Below are 21,751 nucleotides of genomic sequence, written 5' to 3'. Positions count from 1 at the left end.
TTGCTTCAAAGTTAAAAATCACACAACACTAGGTTATAGTCCAACAGGTTCATTTGGAAGCACTGGCTTTCGGAGCGCTACTCCTTCATCAGATGGTGTGGAGAATAAGATTGTAAGACCCAGAATTTATCGCAAAAGTTTACAGTGTGATGTAACTGAAATTATATATTGAAAAAAGATCTGGATTGTTTGATAAGTCTCTCATCTTTTAGAATGACCATGTTGGTTTCAGTTCTTTCATATGAAAATCGCAAAACCTTTTTTAAAAAAGTTACATTCTCAAGTGAACTTTAACAATTGATGTCATGTTGGCCCAGATAATGTATTGAAGGTGGGAGCTGCCCTGTGTGAAACTGTCTGTGCCACAATGGTCAGACTGATTCTAATCTAAAAAATGGATTTACAGAATCTTACATGGATTCATGCAGTTTTTGAGCAAAGTAAAATGTAATTCTGCAAGTACAAATTCAGGGTGGGGGAGAGATATGGTGTTTTTCACCTGCATTACATGTTATTTATTTTTGCTAGCCCACCTCCACTCTTGTCTGATTGGTGACAGAAAGATTCCAGCCACCATCTTCAGCTAAGAACAGAGGATTTATTTAATCAAAAGGCAAAATATTCCATATCCTGATTTGATCAAGATATAAGCTCTAACTGTGAGAACTGCTGTGAAATCAACTTGTCTATCTTTGTAGGTATAAGTAGCATAAAATCAAATAAGAAACCTCAATTTGATATTTTATGCATTATATTCCATTATCTTTGCTTCTGCTTGTATTGGTACTAGAATCCATTCCAGAATAAAGAAGTCACATCCATATTTGTTTCTGATTTTGTTAGTGTCTGATGGTTGAACAAAAGCTGAAGCAAGTATCTGATGAACTGAGTTGTCACAGACAAAATGCTGAAAGTACACGACGCAACATGGAACAGAAGTTAAAAGATAAGGAAAAGGATTTCCAACAGGTGATAACAATGCTCTCAGCATTATTTGAAATCAACACCCGCTAAAGTAAAAGTTTGCATTGTAGTTTGAAGACAAAAACAGTTGATAGTATGTATGCAATTTCCATATACTATTGTATCTGATATGTGTGGCTTGGAGTTCACTCATGGGGATGAATTTCTTCAGGCTTTTCCGCATCTACCAACCTGACTTGATTAATGTTGCCAAAGTTAGGGTAGCCAAAGGCCTTTATTTCTGCTGTACATCTCTATCACTTTATTTATGTTTCTACATGTATCGCATCCTAAATATATGAATGGTTTGGATGCTACATGTATCCAGTCATGGGTTTGAATGCTGTAAAATCCAGTGTGTGACTTTCCTGCTACCTACTCCTAAGTTGTCTGATATTTTGTGAGGGACGGGAGAGAGGTGGCAGCTAGCACATACTTGGAGCTTTTGAGGTTTTTAAATGGGCAACTAATAGTCCACATCCTGCCTGTGCTGCCATTTTACCTGCAATGGGATTAGTCCAGCACTATGCCCATCAGAGGCAACGCTGCACCATCTCCAGATTATGTTTCTTCTTTTGCTTGTCCATCTGACCGCTCATCATGGCCCTCCACCCTCCTTGCCAGCAACTGCTTTTCTGGCCCTAACGAGAGCCTGGATTGACCTATCAATCAAGCTCCTATTCATTGTTTCTGCTTGTAGTCCCAGCAGTGGCCACTGTTGTTTTGTGATGCTGCTGGGACTACAGAGCTTACATCCTTCCAGCTCTCTGAAGCAAGACTTACCCTCAAGATAGAGTAGAAGTCTTATGGGATAGCAATTAATGCTGATTCTGATCATCAATTGCTAAAGTACAGCCAACAGTATGGTGTGTGTGCTCATTGCTGACTTTCTAGCCGAATGGGGCAGGACCAGAATGATCCGTAAAAGTTAGCCATTATGCTGAGATCAAGGGTCAAAAAGGGCTCTATTAGCACCTATTTTTGTGGATCTCCTCAATTGTCAAGATCATGTTTACATACAGGCATAGTTTGAATACAAAGTGCACTGGACCGTGCAATTATAAAGGTGTGTGTTCAGGCAAACTAAAAACAACTGGGAGCACATAAAACAGGCAAATTTGTAACATCCATCATTGTGTAATGATGCTTTGACATTAGTGCCATTTTTTAGTTCCACACTGCAGTGTGTGTGCTTCCTTAGCATCATATGTCCCTTCATACCATTGAATTTACAAAATCTTCCCTTGCAAACCCACCCTACCCAAGTGTTATCCAAAGGGAACAGCAACCAGTTGATAGTTAGTTGCTGGATCTTTTGTTCTGGATGGTCCTGAAGAAGGGCTACACCCAAAATGTTGACTTCTCCGCCTCCTGATGCTGCCTGACTTGCAGTGTTCTTCCAGCCTCATGCATGTCACCCTTTGATTCCAGCATCTGCAACTTTTTTGTCTCTAACAAAGGACGATTTATTCTTGCTCCTAATGCAATGTCTGGTTTTGGGGGCTTTTCCGTAATTGTTTAAAACTTCAATAGTTCAGAGTAGTGTGTCAAGAACTGTGGTGTGTCAATATCTTTGACTTAAACACTAGTACACAAAATTCTAGGCATGAATAACCTAGTGGAGCTTCATCTGGCATTGAGCATGACTGGAGAGGGGACAGAGCAGTACTAGTTTCTAGAATTGAGAGGAAGTGGGGAACCACCTATACGACGTATTCAAGAAGAACGGATACTCAAAAAACAGTGGGCAGATTCCTCAAGAACAAACCACGCCAAGCAGACAAAACACAGCCAGAAACCCTAACCACCTTACCATACATCAAAGAAGTTTCAGAAATGACAGCCAGACTACTTAGACCCCTCTGAATCCTAGTAGCACACAAACCCACCAACACTCTCAAACAAAAACTAACAAACTGAAAAGACCCAGTACAACCCAAGGACAAAACCAACGTCATCGATAAAATTCCATGCAAGGACTTCCACAAACACTACATAGGACAAACAGGAAGAAAGTTAGCCACCAGGATACATGAACACCAGCTAGCCACAAAAAGACACTATCCCGTCTCCCGCATAGCCCTACACACAGATGAAAAAAAAACCCACCATTTCGACTGGGACAACACATCTATCCTGGGACAGGCTAAGCAAAGACATGCCAGAGAATTTCTAGAGGCCTGGCACTCCAACCACAACGCTATAAACAAGCACATAGATCTAGATGCCATCTATCAACCCCTCAGAAAATGAACAGGAAATGACATCATCACAAACCCCAGGAACCCCCATCCAGGAGAAAGACATAAATAAAATAGAAAGCAGGAGACAACAGCTTTGCTTCACTTGGAGGTCGCCACTAATGATGTTACCAGGCCAGGTGATGAAACGTCTGGATATCAAACCTACAGCTCAGCGAGTAAACCTCAACCTGAGCTGCAAACCTTGCGAAAAAGGATATGTATTATTCAGTGACCTGTAATATGTTTGGGTGAATGTTATGGTATAAAAATAGACATGACCTTCTCAAGGGTGGTGGCCAACAGGCAACAAATAAGCTTCCAGATTTTGTCCCAGTGACAGTAAAGGAATGGGCCAAGTCAGGGTGGTATGTGACTTGGAAAGAAACTTTCAGGTAGTGGTGTTCCCATGTACCTGTTCCCTGTAACTCTCGGCAATCCAGATCAGAGATTTGGAATATGCTGTTGAAGGAGTCTTTTTGAATTAGTTCAACACATCTTGGAGATGCTACATTTTGCTGCTAGGTTTTGTCAGTGGTGGAGGGAATGAATGTTGAAGGTCCGAAATGGAGTGCCAGTCAAGCAGGTTGCTTTCTCCTCGGTGTTGCTGACCTTCAAAGGTGTGGTTGGAGCTGCACTCAATCAGGCAAGTGAAGATCATTCAGTGAAACTCCTGACATGTCTGGGCAGGGTTTGAAGAGTCAGGAAGTTCATTATTCATTGCTTAATTTTCAGTCTCTGATCTGTTCTTGTAGCTGTAGTATCAATCTGACGGATCCAGTGTAGTTTCTGATCAATGGTAACCGCAAGATATGTTAATGCCATTGAATGTTAAGGAGAAATGGTTATATTCTCTCATGTTGGGGATGGTCAATGCCTTGCACTTTTGCAGCATGAATATTACCTGTCACTCCTGACGTGGGCTACTTCAGTATATGAACATTGTGCTATCATCAACAAGCATGCCCACCTCTGATCTTATGGTGGATGGAAAATGATTAATGAGGCAACTGTAAATCGTTGGGTCTGACAGTCTTGGGATGCAATGATAGTGCCCCTACCTCTAAGCCAGGAGACCCAGGTTCAAATCCCACCTGCTCCAGAGGTGTGTAATAATATTTCCAAAGAGTTTGAATAGAAAGTATCTAACTTAAGAAATTCATTGGGCTCTTGGGGCACAGTGGCAGTGTCCCTACCTTTAGACTGGAACATCTGTTCAAGTTTCACTACCAACTGCTTCAGTGATATTTTGCGCTTGAGATAATTGACCTCCAACAACCAAAACAGTCTTCCTTTGTACTCTATGATTTCAATGAATGAAGAGATTTCACCCTAGTTCCCAAAGTTCCAGCTTTGCCAGGGCTCCTTTATATAGACATATGTGTATATTTAATCTCTAAATTTTATATCTTTCATAGGAGCTTTCTCATCAACAACACTCCCTGCAGAGCCTGGACCAACAATTCAGCCAAATGAAAAATAAGCTGAACCAGGAGTTACAGCAAGCCAAAAATGATTATAGTGCTCTACAGTTGGAGAATGATAAAGTATGTAATTTTGGACTCAATTCATGTATCTAATGTGTACAACTTGCTGTGTTGAACTATCTGAATGAATGCACTTACTGACAAATTTAGACTCGTTTGCTCAATTTTTTAAGCTGTAACTCTAACAATGTCTGGATATTGAATTCCTCTGTTATGCTTCAAAAGCAATGTGAGCTATGATTCAAACTATATGCAAATTTCTCATTTTGGTGCACAAGGTGTTTGAGAACTGGGATTTACAGTCCATTCATTATAATGTCCATTCAATAAGATTTAATTACTTTCAAATTAGGAAAACTGATCTTATAAAATATTTTCATTTTACTTAAGGATAAAAAGTGATCGAAAGGTTTTTAACATTTGAAATTTTAATTACAGGTAACAGCACACAAACAAAAACTAGAAAGGGAACTAGATGAAATCAAGCAACAATTATCTTGGTCTAACCAAATGCTAAAGGAAAATCAGACAAAGGAAATTGACTTGAAAAAAAAACTCGAAGTAAGATTTAGTAACTAATTCAAACTTTTTTGGAAGAATGAACAATTCTGCTTGGCATTTTAGTTTATTAAATAAGTGTGCACTTCCCTTTTCTCAATGAATGTTCTTACACTGTTTTGTATATAGAAGCGAGACAGCATTCAAAGAATGAGGCAGACTATATCATTGATATTCAATATACCTGTCATATCAACGGTAACTTGCTTTTAAACAGAGTCTTGAGGCAGAAAACACTCTAGGTATATCACTGAGGCTTGGGGAAAAATTACTCTGAACCAAAGGACTTTAGAAAGTATAATATTTAAAGGATGGCAGCCTCAACTGGATTTGAAATGTTAACTGTATTTTCTCTCCATAGATGCTGCCAGACCTGCTGAGATTCTCCAGTCGTCTCATTTTTTGTGTCAGATTTCTAGCATTTGCTTTCTTATAGTTTTACCTCAATGCCTAGGCAGCTATAGTGGTAGGCAGAAAAGGAGAGATACTGCACAAGAGACTAAGTCAGGAGCAGATCATTTGGTTGTGCAAGTGGGGGAGTTGTCAGGTTTGGAGGTTGTGAAGAAATGAAGAGATAATTCTATATAAGGTTAACACTTAAAATTTTGAGCAATGACAGGGCGAGAGAACTAATGTAAGGTATGGAGGGCCAGGGTAATTGATGAATAGGACTTGATACAAAATGCTGCATTTTGGATGAGCCAAAACTTCAAAGTGAAGAATAGGTATCTCATTAGAGTAGAGTCATAGATCATATAGCATGGATACAGACCCTGTAGTCCAACCAGTATACACTGACCATGTTCCCAAAATAAACTAGTCCCACCTGTGTGTTCTTGGCCCATATCTCACCCAAGCTTTTATTATTCATGAACTTATTCAAATGTCTTTTAAATGTTGTAACTGTACATACATTCAGCACATTCTCTGGCAGTTTTGCACACTAAAAGGAATTGTTGCTTATGTCATTTTTTAAATCTTTCTCCTCTCACCTTAAAAATATGCCTCCTAGTTTTGATCTCCCCACCCTATCATTCACCTTATCAGGGCACCTGATGATTTCATAGAAACTGGGTGTAGGAGTAGACCATTTGGCCTTTGAGCCTAAACTACAATTCAATATGATCATGGCTGATCATGCAATTTCAGTATCACATTCCTACTTTTTCCCCAAACTCCTTGAACCCTTTAGCTGCAAGGAACGCATCCAGCTCCCTCTTAAATATATCCAACAAATTGGCCCCAACAGATTTCTGTGGTAGAGAATTCTACTGGTTCACAACTCAGTGAATGAAGAAATTCTTCCTCCTCTCCATCCTGAATTGCTTACTCTTTATTCTTAGACAGTGACCCATGGTTCTGAACTTCCCAACATCAAGAACATTCTCCATGCATCTAACCTGTCCAGTCTCATCAGGATTTAATATATTTCTATCAGATCCCGTCTCATTCTTCTACATTGCAGCAAATACAAGGCCTGTTGATCTAATCTATCTTCATATTTCAATCCTGCCATCCTGGGAATCAGTCTGATGAAGCTTCACTGGACTTCCTCAATTGCAAGAATGTCTTTCCTAAGAATAGAAGACCAAACCTGCACACGATTCCCAATGTGTGGCCTCACTAAGATCCTGTATAACTGCAGCAAGACATCCCTACTGCTATATCCAAATCCTCTTGCTATGAAGGCCACCATGCTATTAGCCTTTCTCTTTGCCTACTGCATTTACATGCCAACCCTCAGTGACTGTTGCACCATGACAACCAAAACTTCTTGCATCTTGCCTTTCTCTAAACCCCACCGTTCAAGTAATCTGCCTTCAGATTTTTGTGACTGAAATAGCTAACCTCACATTTATCCACATTATATAACTACTTGCCCACTCAGCCAGCGTGTCCAAGTCACCCTGCAGGCTCTTAACATCCTCCTTAAGCATACACTGCCACTTAGCTTCGTGTCATCTGCAAATTTGGAGATATTGAATTCCGTTCCTTCGTCCACATCATTCAAGTATATTGTGAACAGCTAGGGTCCTAGACCTAACCCTGCAATATCCCATTAGACTGCCACTCTAACTCTCTGCTTCCTGTCTGCCAACCAGTTCATTATCCATGTCCAAACGTTACTTCAGATGCTATGACCATTCATTTTTCTGACTGACCTCTTGTGTGGAACCTTGTCAAAAACATTTCGAAAGTCTGGATACTCAAAACTTACTGATTTACCCATGTCCACTCTACTGGTCACATCCTCAAAAATGATTTATCAAGCATGATTTCCCTTTAGTGAATCCATGCTCATTTGGAGCTTTTCTGTCACAAAATGCTCAGTTATTACATCCTTCATAATTGATTCTGGAATTTTCCCCACCATTGATGTCAGGCTAACCGGCCAATAATTCCCTGTTTTCTCTCTTACTCCTTTTTTAAAACGTGGGATTACATTAGCTACCCTCTAGTCCATTGGAACTCTTCCAGAGTCTATAGAATGCTGGAAAATGATCACCAATGTGTCTGCTATTTCTAGGTCCACTTCCTTAAGTACTCTAGGATGGAGAGCATCAGGCCTTGGGGACTTATCAGGTTTTAATCCCTTCAGTTTCCCCAAAGCATTTCCTGACTAATAAGGATTTCTTTAAGTTCCTCCTTCATACTTGATTTTCTGTCCCCTAGCATTTCTAGAATGTTATTTGTCTCCTCCTTCGTGAAGACAGATCCAAAGTATTTGTTCAACTGGTATGCCATCTCTTTGTTGTCCATTATGAATTCATCTGTTTCTAACAGATTTGCCAGTCTTTTTCACTTAACATATCTTTCAAAGCTTTTGTAGTCAGTTTTTATGTCTTCTGCGATCTTACTTTCATATTCTATTGTTCCTCTTCCAAATGAACCCCTTTGTGCTCCTCTGCTGAATTTTAAATTTCTCCCAGTTCTCCGGTTTGCTCCTTATTCTAGCTTTAACCCTATCCCTGATTTCTCTTATTAGCCAGTCGAGCCATCTTGCCAGTTTTACTCTTATGCCAGACAGGGGTGTACACTTGTTGAAGTTCATCCATGTGTTCTTTAAATGTCAGCCATTGCCTAATCTCAGTGTCAACCCTTTAAGTATCCTTGGCTAGCTTATCCTAGCCAATGCATGCGTCATAGCATCAAAGTTAGGACCCTAATCTCAGTTTTAATTGTGTCTCTCTTGATCTTACTGAAGAATTCTACCTTATTATGGTCAGTATTCCCCAAGGATCTTGCACCACAATGTTGCTAATTAATCTTCTCATTGCACAATAACCTTAACAAACCTCAAAAAGGTCATCGAAGAGCATTAGAGTGTTTGAGTTTGGAAATGACCTATTGCTGGGTGGTTAGAGTGGCAAATGAATTAGGCATGGTAGAAGCTAGAGGTCTTACTTTTTTTTGCTTTTATTTCCTTTGGGAGAAACTGAATAGTAACAGTTATCAGTGACTTTTTTTTTACACACTTCACATTTTTAAATTTAGCTATTTATTCACATTATCAATTTAAGTCGAATCAAATTTTGCAAACAACTTTCTAATTACAGAGTACTCAGGAAGAAAGAAACTGCCTGAGCAACAAGCTTACTCAGAGTTCTACACAAATTCACCAACTGGAAGATGAATTAAAGAAGACCAAACAGGATTTTAACCACTCTTGGAATTTTGGGGAAGAGATGAAAAGTAAACTCTTTAACCAATATCTTTATAGAATATGCAAATATTAGCAAAACTGGTTAACTGCTATAATTTCATGTTGAACCAATTTTTAAAAACAGTTCCTTTAAAATCTGGTGTGTTGTAGGGGATAGATATCACTGGTTTAGCAATCTAAGAAGAAGTGTGCCAAATGAAAATGTAGTAAATGAAAATTATGTTCCCATATGTAAGCAAATAATAAGGGTGGGCTACGCTCCTGATCTATAATTTTTATATGAAAAACCAACTGAGTACCTTGAACCTAGTTCGCCGCGTAATCCTTCTGTCTTTAAGAAGAGTTGGTGAAAAGACAAAGCAGGTATGGTAATAAAACTTGAGATCAATATATTAGTGAGAACAGATCTTAAATTTGAAGAGCCAGATATAGACTCAATTTAAATGAAGTGAAGAAACAGCAAAAAGGCAGCAAAGGCAGTTAAAGGCCACAAATCAGAAATGAGAATGTAGGGCATGGTGTAAGTCAGTTTAAGTGGCGAGGCTGTTGCCGGACATTGCCACTGACCATGAATCAATCTGACGACTGATGTCAAGTCATCTCTGGCATTGGTTTCTCCTTTTACCATGGCAGATTAAATCAGGAGTTGCAATAGTGATATGAGCAAGCAGATAGGCAAACATTCTGGTTGAAGTATTCGCCAACTGGGAATTAAAAAGCAATAGAACTACTTCACTTTTAATTCAAATTTTTGTAAAGGGAAATGAATGCATGACTGTATTGGATAGTGACTAAAATGGATGTGACCAAAATTCTTAGAAAAGCACAAGTTTTAAATAATTAGTTTTTAATCAGAGTGGAGAAATTTGGCATTCCCTAAACATAAGTTTAATTTCTCCAGATCACTGGGGATGATTAGTAATAATTATGAAGCTAGTATGACATTAAAAACCTGGTTACACATTGTTTAAGAAGGTTTAACATTTTTCATGGGTTTTTACAGCAAAACTAATTGTGTTAAGAATGGAAATTCCTATTATGATTGTTTGGGGTTTACAGGTCCTTTGGAACCTCTCCACTACAGCCTATGGGCAAGCGTAGCATCATCGACAGTAACAGTCTTTCTCATGCCATATTTTGCAATTTTATTTTATTCATTCGTGGGATGTGGGAATCACTGGCGAGCCAGCATTTATTGCCAATCCCTCGTTGCCCTGAAGAAGGTGGGCGGCATGGTGGCACAGTGGTTAGCACTGCTGCCTCACAGCGCCAGAGACCCGGGTTCAATTCGCGACTCAGGCGATTGACTGTATGGAGTTTGCACATTCTCCCCGTGTCTGTGTGGGTTTCCTCTAGGTGCTCCGGTTTCCTCCCACAGCACCAAAGATTTGGAGGTCAGGTGAATTGGCCATGCTAAATTTCCCGTAGTGTTAGGTAAATGGGGTAAATGTAGGGGAATGGCTGGGTTGCGCTTCGACGGGTCGGTGTGGACTTGTTGGGCCGAAGGGCCTGTTTCCACACTAAGTAATCTAATCTAATCTAATCTAAAGGTGATGGTGAGCTGCCTTCTTGAACTGCAGCAGTACATGTGCTGCAGGTTGACCCACCCTGCTCTTTGGGATGTAAATCCAGGATTTTGTCCCAGGCACAATGGCAATATATATCCAAGTTAGGATGGTGAGTGGCTTGGAGGAGAGCTTAAAGGTGGAGATGTTTCCACCTTTCTGCTGCCCTGTCTTTCTAGATGGAAGTGGTCATGGATTTGTAAGGTGGTATTCTAAGAATCTTTGGTGAATTTCTGCAGTGAATCTTATAGATAGTACACACAGCCGCCACTGAACATTGGTGGTGATGGGAGTGGATACTTGAAGAAGTCATGCATTGTCCTGGGTGGTGTCAAGCTTCTTGAATGTTGTTGGACTGCATCATGCTTCTGACTTGTGCCTTGTAGAGGGTGGACAGGCTTTAGGGAGTCAGGAGGTGAGTTACTTACCACATTATTCCTAGTGTCTCTAGGTATGATTCTATGGGTATGACTATGTCATGCTGTTGGTTAACTAGTCTGTGAGACAGCACTCTCATTTATGGCACGAGCTGCCTGATATTGGTAAGGAGGACTTTGCAGGGTCTACAGGGCTGTTTCTTCCCTTGTCTTTCCTGATGCCATGTGGTCCACTTAGTTTCATGTTTTTTGTTGAGACTTGCAATCATTGATACAACTGAGTGGTTTGCTCAGCCATTTCAAATGGCAATTGAGAGTCAACCACATTTCCGTGGCTCTGGAATCCAATGTTGGCCAGACCAGGTAAGAATTGCTGGAATGATAGTAGTGAGCCAGATTGATTTTTTTCTGACAATCAACAATCATCGGTAGATTCTTAATTCCAGATTTTTTAAGATTGCATTCAAATTCTACCATCTGCTGGAGTGGGATTTGAACTTGGGTCCCCAAAACATTACCTGAGTTTCTGGATTAATACCAGTAATAGTTATGGATGATTTCCCAATCAGTTCAATAGAATATTATTCCAATATCAACTTTAGAATAATACTCAGAACAAGACTTATGGAATAAAGAAAATAATAGTTTTAGGGTTGGTTACAAAATATATGAACTAATATTTATGCTAATTATTTATAAAGAAAGAGGAGTAGGAAATTTTGGCCTCATGAGCCTGTTTCCCTCTTCACTAAGATCATGATTGATTTGATTATGGCCTCACCATCCATTTTATTCTCTGCTCCCCATATTACTTGATTGCCTTGTAAGTCAAAACTTTAACACAATCAGCATTGAATATCTGTAGCATCAAGGGATTCCAGTGCTTTCTTGATGTAGAAAATTTCAAATGGCTATGATAGTTCCAAATCTCATTTGGCTGCTCACCATCACATTCTCAGTGGCAACTAGGCATGGGTTCGCCCAGTCCACAATGCCTACATTCCATGAATGAATAAATGAATAAACGTTGAAAGAAAAATACTAAAAACATTGGAGAAACTCAGCATCTGTCGAGAGAAAACAACAACTTAATGTTTCTAGTCCTGTGTCCATCCTCTCCCTGTCAGTTTTTTATTTAAATGACTAAACTTTTCCCAACGTGCTCTGTATAAATGGTTCTCAACATGACTCATAAGCTGAGGCATGGTGAGGGTGGGAATAGTTAAACATCAACATGAGGTTCCCTTGCCCTTTTTTGACCTTATGCAGGAAAACATTATTGGATCAGAATAAAATGTTAGGTATTTACCAAGAAATTATTTTCCAACTCGATTCTACTAGGCTGTCCACAGCCAAGCTGCTTGAGGAGAGCTACATACTGGTATTGACTGGGGCTAATCTGCATGGTCATGTGCGAGGAAAATCGTGTCTCATAGACTTGATTAAATTTTTTAGTGAAGTAACCAAAAAGATTGAAGGCAGAGCAGAGGATGTTATTTACTTAGATTTTAGTAAAGCATTTGATAAGGTTCTGCATGGTAGATTAATTAGTAAATTTGGATCATACGGGATTCAGTGTGAGCTTGCCAATTATTACAAAACTGGCTTTGTAGTAGGAGTCAGAGGATGGTTGTCGAGGATTAATTTTTTGGACTGGAGGCCAGTGACCAGGGGTGTTCCACAGGGATTGATATTGGGTCCACTTTTGTTTGTCATTTATATAAATCACTTGGATGAGAATAAAGGAAGCATGATAAGTAAATTTTCAGATGACACCAAAATTTGTGGTATAATGGACAGTGAAGAAAGTTGTCTAAGACTATAAAGAGATCTTGATCGATTGGGTCACTGGACTGAAGAGTAGCAGACAGAGTTTAATTTGGATAAATATGAGATATTGCACTTTGATAATATAAAAGATAGGACTTATACAAAATTAATGATAGGCCCTGGGTAGTGTTGTAGAACAGAGAGGCCTAGGGGTTCAGGTACACAATTCCTTGAAATTTGTGTCACAGGTAGACAGAGTGGTTAAGAAGACATTTAGCACACTTGCCTTCATTGTTCAGACCTTTGACTATAGGAAGTGGGATGTCATGTTGAGGTTAGACGGGATGTAGGTGAGGCCTCTTTTGGAGTATTGTGTGCAATTCTGGTCACTCTGTTAGAGAAAAGAGATTATTAAACTGGAGAGGGTTCAGAAAAGATTTACTAGGATGTTGCTGGATATAGAGGGTTTGAGATATAAGAATAGACTGAAAAGACTGGGACGTTTTTCACTGGAGCATGGGAGATTGAGGGGTGACCTTACTGAGGTTTGTGAAATCATGAGGGGCATAGATAAAGTGAATGACTAGGGTTGTTTACCTAGGGTGGAAGAGTTCAAAACGATGGGGCATATTTTTAACATGAGAGGAGCAATATTTAAAAAGGACATGAGGGGCAAATTTTTGCACAGAATGGTTCGTGTATGGAATGAACTGCCAGAGAAAGTGTGGATGCAGGTACAGTTACAACATGTAAAAGACGTTTGGATAAGTTCATGAATAGGAAAGGTTTGGAGGGATATGGACCAAGCGCAGGCAGATGGGGCTCGTTTAGTTTGGTAACATGGTTGGTGTGGACTAGTTGGACTTAAGGGTCTGTTTCCATGATAAGAAATTCAGCTTTTTTATCCATCTCAATACAAAAGTCCTTTTTCTGAAATTACTCCCCGCTTAAATTCCCTTACAATGGAAATGTCCTCTCCGTTTCCACACTTGTTAAGCTCCTTCAGAATTTAATAGGTCACCTCATTCTTATAAACTCCAAAAACCATGGACCTAACATGCTCAGCGTTTCCCTATAACATGATTGCTTCATTCTATGTATCAACCTAACGAGTTCTGAATTGTCGCAATGTAAGTTCATTTCTCCTTAAATGCAGGGTGCATACTGTACTCACAACAGTTATGGCAACACTTGCCTTCTTTTATACTTCAGTTCCTTTTTCAGTAAAGATCAAAATTCTTTTTGTATATCTAATTTGTATTGCACCTGGCTTCATATTTCACTGTCTTGTAATCTTATAATAGTCTCCTCCTATGATGAAGAGAGAATTTAATTGGGCAAGAGGGAGGTTAAGATTGCAGGTACTTTCCACTCTGGAAACATGCAAAGCAATCTCCATCAGAGCTCTGCAGACTACAGTAGTTGCTGTTGCCTTCAGGCATTTAATGTGGATGCTTTTCTGGAAAGAGGTGACATGGTGCTGTCCCGCCAATGGGCAAGATCCCCATCAACCACTCCGACTTCCTGATGTTCTTGTCACTTTTCCACTTGTCTTTATATTGTCAGTAAATTTGGATTCTGGATATTTATCTTCAAAATGTCCTGTTTTACCATTTATCTAAACTATATTTTCCAATGGTTGGCCAATCCTCGATCTATAGTAATAGATTGCCCCCGCAACACTGAGTTCTTCTTATCAATGTATGCTTTTTATTCAATTTGATAACATCCTTAACTTTCTTACTTAGCTATGAATGGTTTGCCCTTCTCAGATGTTGATTTCTCAATGAAATGCATCTTTGTTGGGAGTAATGAACTGACTTCTTGAAATGCCTACCATTACTTAATCATCTTAAATCTTAACCTATTTTTCCTCATCTACATACACAATCCATCTTTTATACTATGGTGTAATTCATTTATTTAAGTTTCAGCCATGAGTTTCAGACCTAAATTTCTCCTCTGAAACTGAACATAAAATTCTATTATAATAGGATCACTCTTGCTCTGAGGAGCCTTTATAAGAATATAAAAATTAGAAACCCTGTCCACCGAATAATACAATCACAACTGATCTCATCTTGGCCTAAATTCCACTTTCTTCCCCGCTGTCCATAATGCTTCAATTCATTACTAATTACTGTTTATCTCCTTAAATTTACTCAATGTCCCAGTATCCTCTACACTCTAGGGCAATGAATTCCACAACATCACTGCCCTTTGAAAGAAGTAATTTTTCCTCCTCTATTTTAATTTTGCTCCCTGTATATACTGAAACAATGATCTCTCATTCTAGAATGCCCCATGTAAGGAAATATCTTATCTATGTTTACTTTATCAATACTGTTTAACATCTTGTGTATCTCAATTAGATCTCTTCTTATTCTTTTAAACTCCAAACAAGGAGACCAAAATTGTATGCAAATCTCAAGGTGCGGTTTCACTAATTCCATATACATTTGCAGCAACACTTATCTATTCTTATATTTTCCTTTAGCAATAAATGCTAGAATTCCATTTACCTTGTTTATTACCGGCTGTACCTGCAGGTGATTTTCTGTGATTTATGCATGTGGGCACCCAGATCCCTCTGCACTGAAGCACTCTGATCTTTGTCTCCACTTGGATAATAAGTTGTTTTTCTATTCCTCTGATCAAAATGGATAACTTCACACACATCCATATTAAACCTATCTGCCAAATTTTGGTCCCGAAACCTAACCTATCCATATTCATTTGTAAATTTCTTATTTCTTAATTGCAATCTAATTTCCCACTAATTTTTAGTGTTATCTGCAATTTTTTTGTATCCCTGAATTCTAGTCATGAGTGTAGATTGTAAGTAGTTGGGGCTCAAACACCAAACCGTATGGCACCCCAATAATTACATCTTGCTGACCAGAAAAAAACCCAATTTATCCTGCCTCTCCGCTTTCTGATGACTACTGAATCCTCTATCCAAGTGAATAAATTATCCAAGCCCTTGTGATCCGACCTTATGTAGTATTTTTTGTGGGGTATCTTATCAAATGCCTTCTGACAGTCCAAAATACCACATCACCAGCATCCCCATTATGCACCTTGCTTGTTACATGTTCAACGAACTCAAGCAAATTAGTCAAACATAATTTACCCTTCATAAAACCATGCTAACTCTGATGGATTGTGTTTTAACTTTCCAAATGTCTTTGTTATTACTGTCTTAATAATGGATTCTAACAATTTCTTGATAACACAAGTTAAACTAACTAGTCTATAGTTCCTACTTTCTGCCTCCCCCTCCCTCATTTAATAAAGATGTTATTTTCGTATTTTTCAATTCCAGTGGGACATGTCCTATATCCAGGGAATTTTGGAATATTGTAACTGGTGAATTCACTATCTCTGTTACTTTTTTTTGTTGATCTTCAAAGTTTCACAGTCCTCCAGCATGTCATTGGCCATAGTTTTTTGAATATTTAAGTTCCTTGCTTTGTCATGGATGTTTCTTCGCGCCCCACCACAATCTATCTTCCTTTCTGGAGTATATTTTGGGAGCAATTGAATATCTCCTTAAACATCTGACACAGCTTATCAATTATCTTACCATATGGTCTTTCTGCCCAATCTATTTGAAGCTAATCTTTCCTCATGCCTATGTGATTGCCTTTGTTTAACTCAAAAATACTAATGTGGGGCTCCAGTTATTTGCTGTTCAGGTGAATTCGAAATCATAGCATGGTACGATACTTCTTCACTTGAGAATCCTTTACAATGAGAAATTAATCCCACCTCATTACATATTACCAAATCCAAAAAAAAAGTGCTTCCAGGTTGGTCCAGGAAACAATTTCTCGTACATTGAGTTAACACTCCTTCGTGGCTACTTCTATCAATTTAATTCATCCAGTCTGTGTGCATATTAAAATCACCCATCATGATTGATGACTATTTCTTATAAGCCCCCAGGATTTCCTGGTTTATACAATGTCTCACTGTGCAACTATGTTTGGTGGACCTATAGATTACTTCCACCAGGAACTTCTTTCCCTTGCAGTTTCTTATCTCTACCCAGACAGACTCCAGGTCTTTACCTTGAATGATGATATCATTTTGCATTACTATTTGTCATCCTTTACTAACAAAGCTACACTATCTCCTTTTCCTTCCTGCCTGTCCTTCTGAAATACTGAGTACCCTTGGACATTCAATTCCAAAATGTGGCCTCCTTGCAATCACATCTCTGTAATTGTCACCAAATCATACTCATTTGTCTCTTTTTGTGATGTTAAGTCATTAATTTTATTCCAAATTCCAATAAGTCTTGCATTCAGGTACAAAGCCTCTCAGTTTGTTCTTTTACCAAATTTCCCAGCTCTTGTATGATTATTACTTTTGGATTAATGAGTCTCATTGTATAATAGCATATGTAAAGTAATTTGTTCTGTGGCTTCTAAATGGGGGGTTATATGTAGAATGGAGGGATTTGGGTTAGATCAGGGAGTGTGTGTGAGGTAAGTTATAGCCCCTGTCAATAGTTGTTCATGAGTTAGACCATGCATTAAATATTCAAACTTTTTCTAAGTAATTCGTTTACTTACTTTCATTGGAACATGCTGAACTCTTAATTCAAATGAAGATTTTCAGAGAGATTCAGCTGTAAATAAATTGCCCAGCAGAAAACTTGACATCCTCTGCAATTCCTTTGGGGTGTGCTACGAAAAGGATTCCTGAAGGTTCCTATGTACAACTTGTTCAAAAATAGTGCCATCATTGGAAAATTTGGACTTGTGTATTTGCTGGGAAAGTGCAAAGGGTGAGGCTTCTTAAATAGAAACCCATACTTGCCTCATTCACAGTCACATTCTCCTCCCTTACTTTGAACTAAACCTCTCCATTCCTGAAACATCAGTGTCCAAAGCTTGGACTATTGTTCATTGTCTCTCAGTCAAAGTTCCTCAAACTACAGAAACTTACTGCAGGAATGATTGTTGTGGGTCAGACTAGTGTCATCAGCCCCACGTTCCTGCAAGTTAAGTACTTTGTAGAAGCTATACTCTGGTGAACTAATTCATGTTTGTAAATTAAATATATTTACAACTTTAATCGTAACACGCAGAGGAAGTCCTCCTCCTTCACAAATGTGGTAGACATATGTTTTGAATATTAATTAACTATTGGAAGCCCATTGTCACTTCCTCTTTTTGTCGAGTATTGATTTGTGGACAAGGTTATTGCTTTTGATATTTACATGCCTGTTATCTTTTTAGGTAAGAACAGTGCTCAAGAAGCTGAGATAAAAAGTCTACAACACAATTTAGATGAACAAAGCAAGTCAATGTGTATAAATGTGGAAAAGTTGAAACAGGCACTTGATTCTGCTTGTAAGGGTATGAAAGAGAAAGAAAAAAACATGGAACAGCTAAATATCAAAGTTCAAAAAATGGCAAATGAAATTGAACAACTAGAAAAAAATATACATCTAAAAGAAAAGGCATTTCAAGAACTAAAAGAGGAAAGTAATTCCCTGGCTCAGTGGAAGATGGAAAATATGCATGTTATGAATGTTTTTCAAAGTGAAAAGGAGGTGATGAATAACAACATTAAAGAATTAGAACATAATCTTGAAATGAGTTTGAAAAAAAATCAAGAACATGAGCAGAATCTAGAAGTTCATCAGCACAAAAGTGAAAAGCAAGCAGAAAAACTTAGGTCAGTTGAAGATGAAAAAGAGAATTTGCAATGCCAGACTGATGATCTCAAGCAAATTCTAGACAGCAAAACTTCTGAGTTAGAAACACAAAGGCAATCCTTTGAAGAATTCATGAAAGAAGCAAAGCAGCAAGAGCAAAAGAATGGAAAGGAAATAGAAAACCTGAACTTGAGCATTTCTCAGCTCACAGCACAGATAGCTGAACTGGAGAGAAATTTGCAACAAGAAACAAGCAAAGTTGTGAAACTTGAAGAGTCTCAGTGTGCATTGATTGCTGATTATGAAAATGTCAGTAATCTGGTGAAGTCAAAAGAGTGCTTCATTGAACTTAAAGAAACGGAAATTTTGAGCTTGAAGGACAACATTTTGCAAACCACAAATAATCTTGAAGGACAGCTTGCTAAAGTTGAAGCAGAGAAAACGCATGTAATGCAGGAGTATGAAAAGGTTTTACTTGACAAACTTGAAATTGAAAATATAAAGTCAACATTAGAAATTTACCAACATGATATTTCCATCCTCAAGGAGCAGATTACTTCTCAAGAATCTTTACTGAATCTTGAGAAACAACAACGATCTGAGGTTGAGAACAAATGTGAAGCTCTATTAAAACAGAGAGAAGAACTTGAAGAAAAAATTGAGGAGAGGGAAAAGGAATATGTTGATTTGCAAAAAGAAATGGAACAAGAAATTGATCAACTGAAACTGCAACATGATGGAGTATTGCAAGCTACTTTAGATGAGAAAAATAAATCTATTGAAAATATTGCACAAGAACTTGAGACCAGTGTAAGTAATTTGAAATGTATGCAGGTAGCCAATGAAGAGTTAGAAGCAAAGCTGGAAGCTTGTCTTTTGTCTGAGAAGTGCATTCAGGAAAAAGAGGAGTTAATTAGTTTGAAGGAAAAAGAACTCATACAGCTCTCTAAGAAAAATGAAGAACTGAAAAATTCCAACAATTCTTTGATGCAGGAAAATATAGAGTTGAACAAAGTGAATTCTAGTTTCGCTGATGAAATGAAAAGAAATGAAACAATATTACAAGAATTAACTAAAAAATATGAAGGAGAAGCTGTTACTAAAGAAAATACACTCAAAGATCTTAAAACTCTATATGAAGAACTAAGTGCAAATCAAAGATTACTTCAGAACACAGTCACAGAGAAAGAAAGTGACACTAAGAAATTGCTAGAGAAGATAAATGAGAAGGAAACTAGGGAAGCTGAGTTAATGCAACAGTATGCTGCTTTAGAAGGAGAGTTAAAACATCTTCGTGAAAAATGCAGTGCTTTAGAAGAAAACAAAGACTTTTTGGAAATGCAGTTGCATGAGAGATCACAAGAATTATTGATGAGAAATACAGAAGCTGAGGACCTGCAAAGAAAACATACTGAGTGTTCCACAGAATATAATGCCAAAATTCTAGACTGTAAAGAAAGGATTAAAACCATGCTTGAAGAAATAGATGGTTTCAAGTTACAGCTGCAGAAGATGGAAGAAATTGATCAATTAAAAAAAGAACTTGTTGAATCACGTGCAAGACAAAACAAAATACTGGAAGATCACAATGAATTGCTGCAGGAAAAAGAACAATTAACGCATCTGATAACAAAGAAAATTGAAAAAGAAACCATTTTTACAACTAAATTAGAAAAGCTTGAAAATGATTTGATAAGAGTGCAGTCTGAAAATGTTAACCATTGTAAGTTGATTACAGAGAAAGATATTATTTCAGAACAACTGAAAGACACTGTCATTACAAAAGAAATTGAACTTCAGAAAATTCAAACTCAACTTCAGCTTCTGCAGATGGACCTTGAAGATAAAGAGGCTTCTTTAGAGTCTTATATTTCTCAAGTAGAACAAATGCAAAGTGAGATTAGTAGTATGGAGAGTAAGTTTCAGAATAGTGAGGGGAATAGGCTTCTTCTAGAGAAGGAATTAAGTTCAATGCAGACAGAGATGGAAAATATGCATTTGAAATTAAATGAAAGCAAGAACCAAGAATCAGCTTTGCTGGAACAAATAACACTACAGAGGCAAACAACTGAAGAGCTGCAGAGTGAATTTGATAAACAAAAAATGGATCTTGATTATCTCCATTCCTTGCAAATCCAGCTTGCTGAAAACCAAGAATCAGAAAGGCAATGCAATCTGAAAGACGAGGAGATAAAGGAACTTCAAAAGAAACTGTGTCAGACTGAAATTCGTATCAGTGATTTAATGAGTCAAAATAGTGATATTGCATCTAAAATGGTTTCTCAACAACAGGAGCTAAAAGCACAAATGCAAATTACTTTGAGTAATATGGAGGTTGCACTGCAACAGAGTGAGGAGCAAAGAGCTCTTCTGCAGAAAGACTTCAGTAAGGTGCAGTCTGAATTATCAGCTATGAACTTGCATGTCATTGAAAGCAAACGTCATAATGAATCTTTGATGGAAGAGATAACTCTACAAAGGAAAACTAATGAGGATCTAAAGAACGAACTTGAAAAAAGTAAAGAACAGGAAACACATCTCACCTCAATGGTGTCTGAGTTACAGTCTCTTAATGCAGCTTTGGAAACTGAAAAAACATTGCTGTTGTGTAAAGTAGATTTAACAAACAATAGTGCTGATCTTGATACTCAAGACTGTAAAGTCGTAAAAGAAGTCATGATTGCATCCCTGGAATGTCGGCATCAAAACATTTCAGAAGAGAAAGAGGTGGCTGACATTATTGAGAATCATTCATCAGATAAAATGAAAAACCTTTTGAACGCAATTGAAAATTCACCCAACTCTATTGTAAGTGACCAAACAACCTTTTCTGTTGAAGATGATAACCTGAAAATGAAACCTGTGGAACTGGAACCTTGTTCTGACTCTTCTGACCAGTCTATTACATTGCTTAGAGAACAACTTCAAAAACAGAAAGAGGCTACAGATCAAGAAGCCTGGGAACTGCATCAAACCTTAACTGCAACAAAGCAAGAACTTGAATTTCTGAAAAAAAAACACTCATCTGAAATTGAAGAATGGCAGTTGAAGTTGACCAATCTAACAACGGAGATGGAAATAAAGTTGGCTGCACAGAGGCAGCAAACTGAGCAGCTGTCTGCAGAATTAGAAGGTGCGAGAGTTCAGCTTCAATCTCTGGACCTCAGTTCCCAGTCATTGCTGTTTGCTAGCTCTCATTCCAAAGAGAGTACTCCGCATAAGGTGAATGATAAAAATCAATATTAATAGTTGTGAAATTTTGAGATATGTAGTAAGTGGTTCATTGGTCTATTATAAATGTCATAGTGTGTGAATAGAGTGTGAACTTGTTAAATTAAGTAAATGCTGTAACTCTTGAAAAATATTTTATTGTTCATGAAGGAAATCACAGCAATCTTTGGTTAGATCTCGAATAAGCATTACTAAGCATGTCTTTCCTTATAGCAGTACTAATCA

At 38.0% G+C, this 21,751-nt stretch overlaps 1 protein-coding gene across 5 annotated transcripts in view; it reads left to right on the top strand.

Annotated features, from left to right (window-relative positions):
- LOC140482976 (centromere protein F-like) overlaps nt 1-21,751 on the top strand; it is a 100,627-nt gene that overhangs the window by 34,357 nt on the left and 44,519 nt on the right. For all 5 annotated transcript variants that reach the window (XM_072580786.1, XM_072580787.1, XM_072580783.1 and 2 more), the window contains exons 8-12: nt 844-969; nt 4,622-4,750; nt 5,129-5,251; nt 8,806-8,941; nt 17,874-21,517. In XM_072580786.1, the coding sequence (XP_072436887.1) occupies nt 844-969; nt 4,622-4,750; nt 5,129-5,251; nt 8,806-8,941; nt 17,874-21,517 (4,158 nt within the window). The remainder of the gene's footprint in view (nt 1-843; nt 970-4,621; nt 4,751-5,128; nt 5,252-8,805; nt 8,942-17,873; nt 21,518-21,751) is intronic.

The sequence above is a fragment of the Chiloscyllium punctatum genome, chromosome 11, assembly GCF_047496795.1.
Source record: "Chiloscyllium punctatum isolate Juve2018m chromosome 11, sChiPun1.3, whole genome shotgun sequence".
Lineage (NCBI taxonomy): Eukaryota > Metazoa > Chordata > Chondrichthyes > Orectolobiformes > Hemiscylliidae > Chiloscyllium > Chiloscyllium punctatum.
The sequence above is the reverse complement of the archived record's forward strand: the minus strand, read 5'-3'. Positions and strand labels throughout refer to the sequence as shown.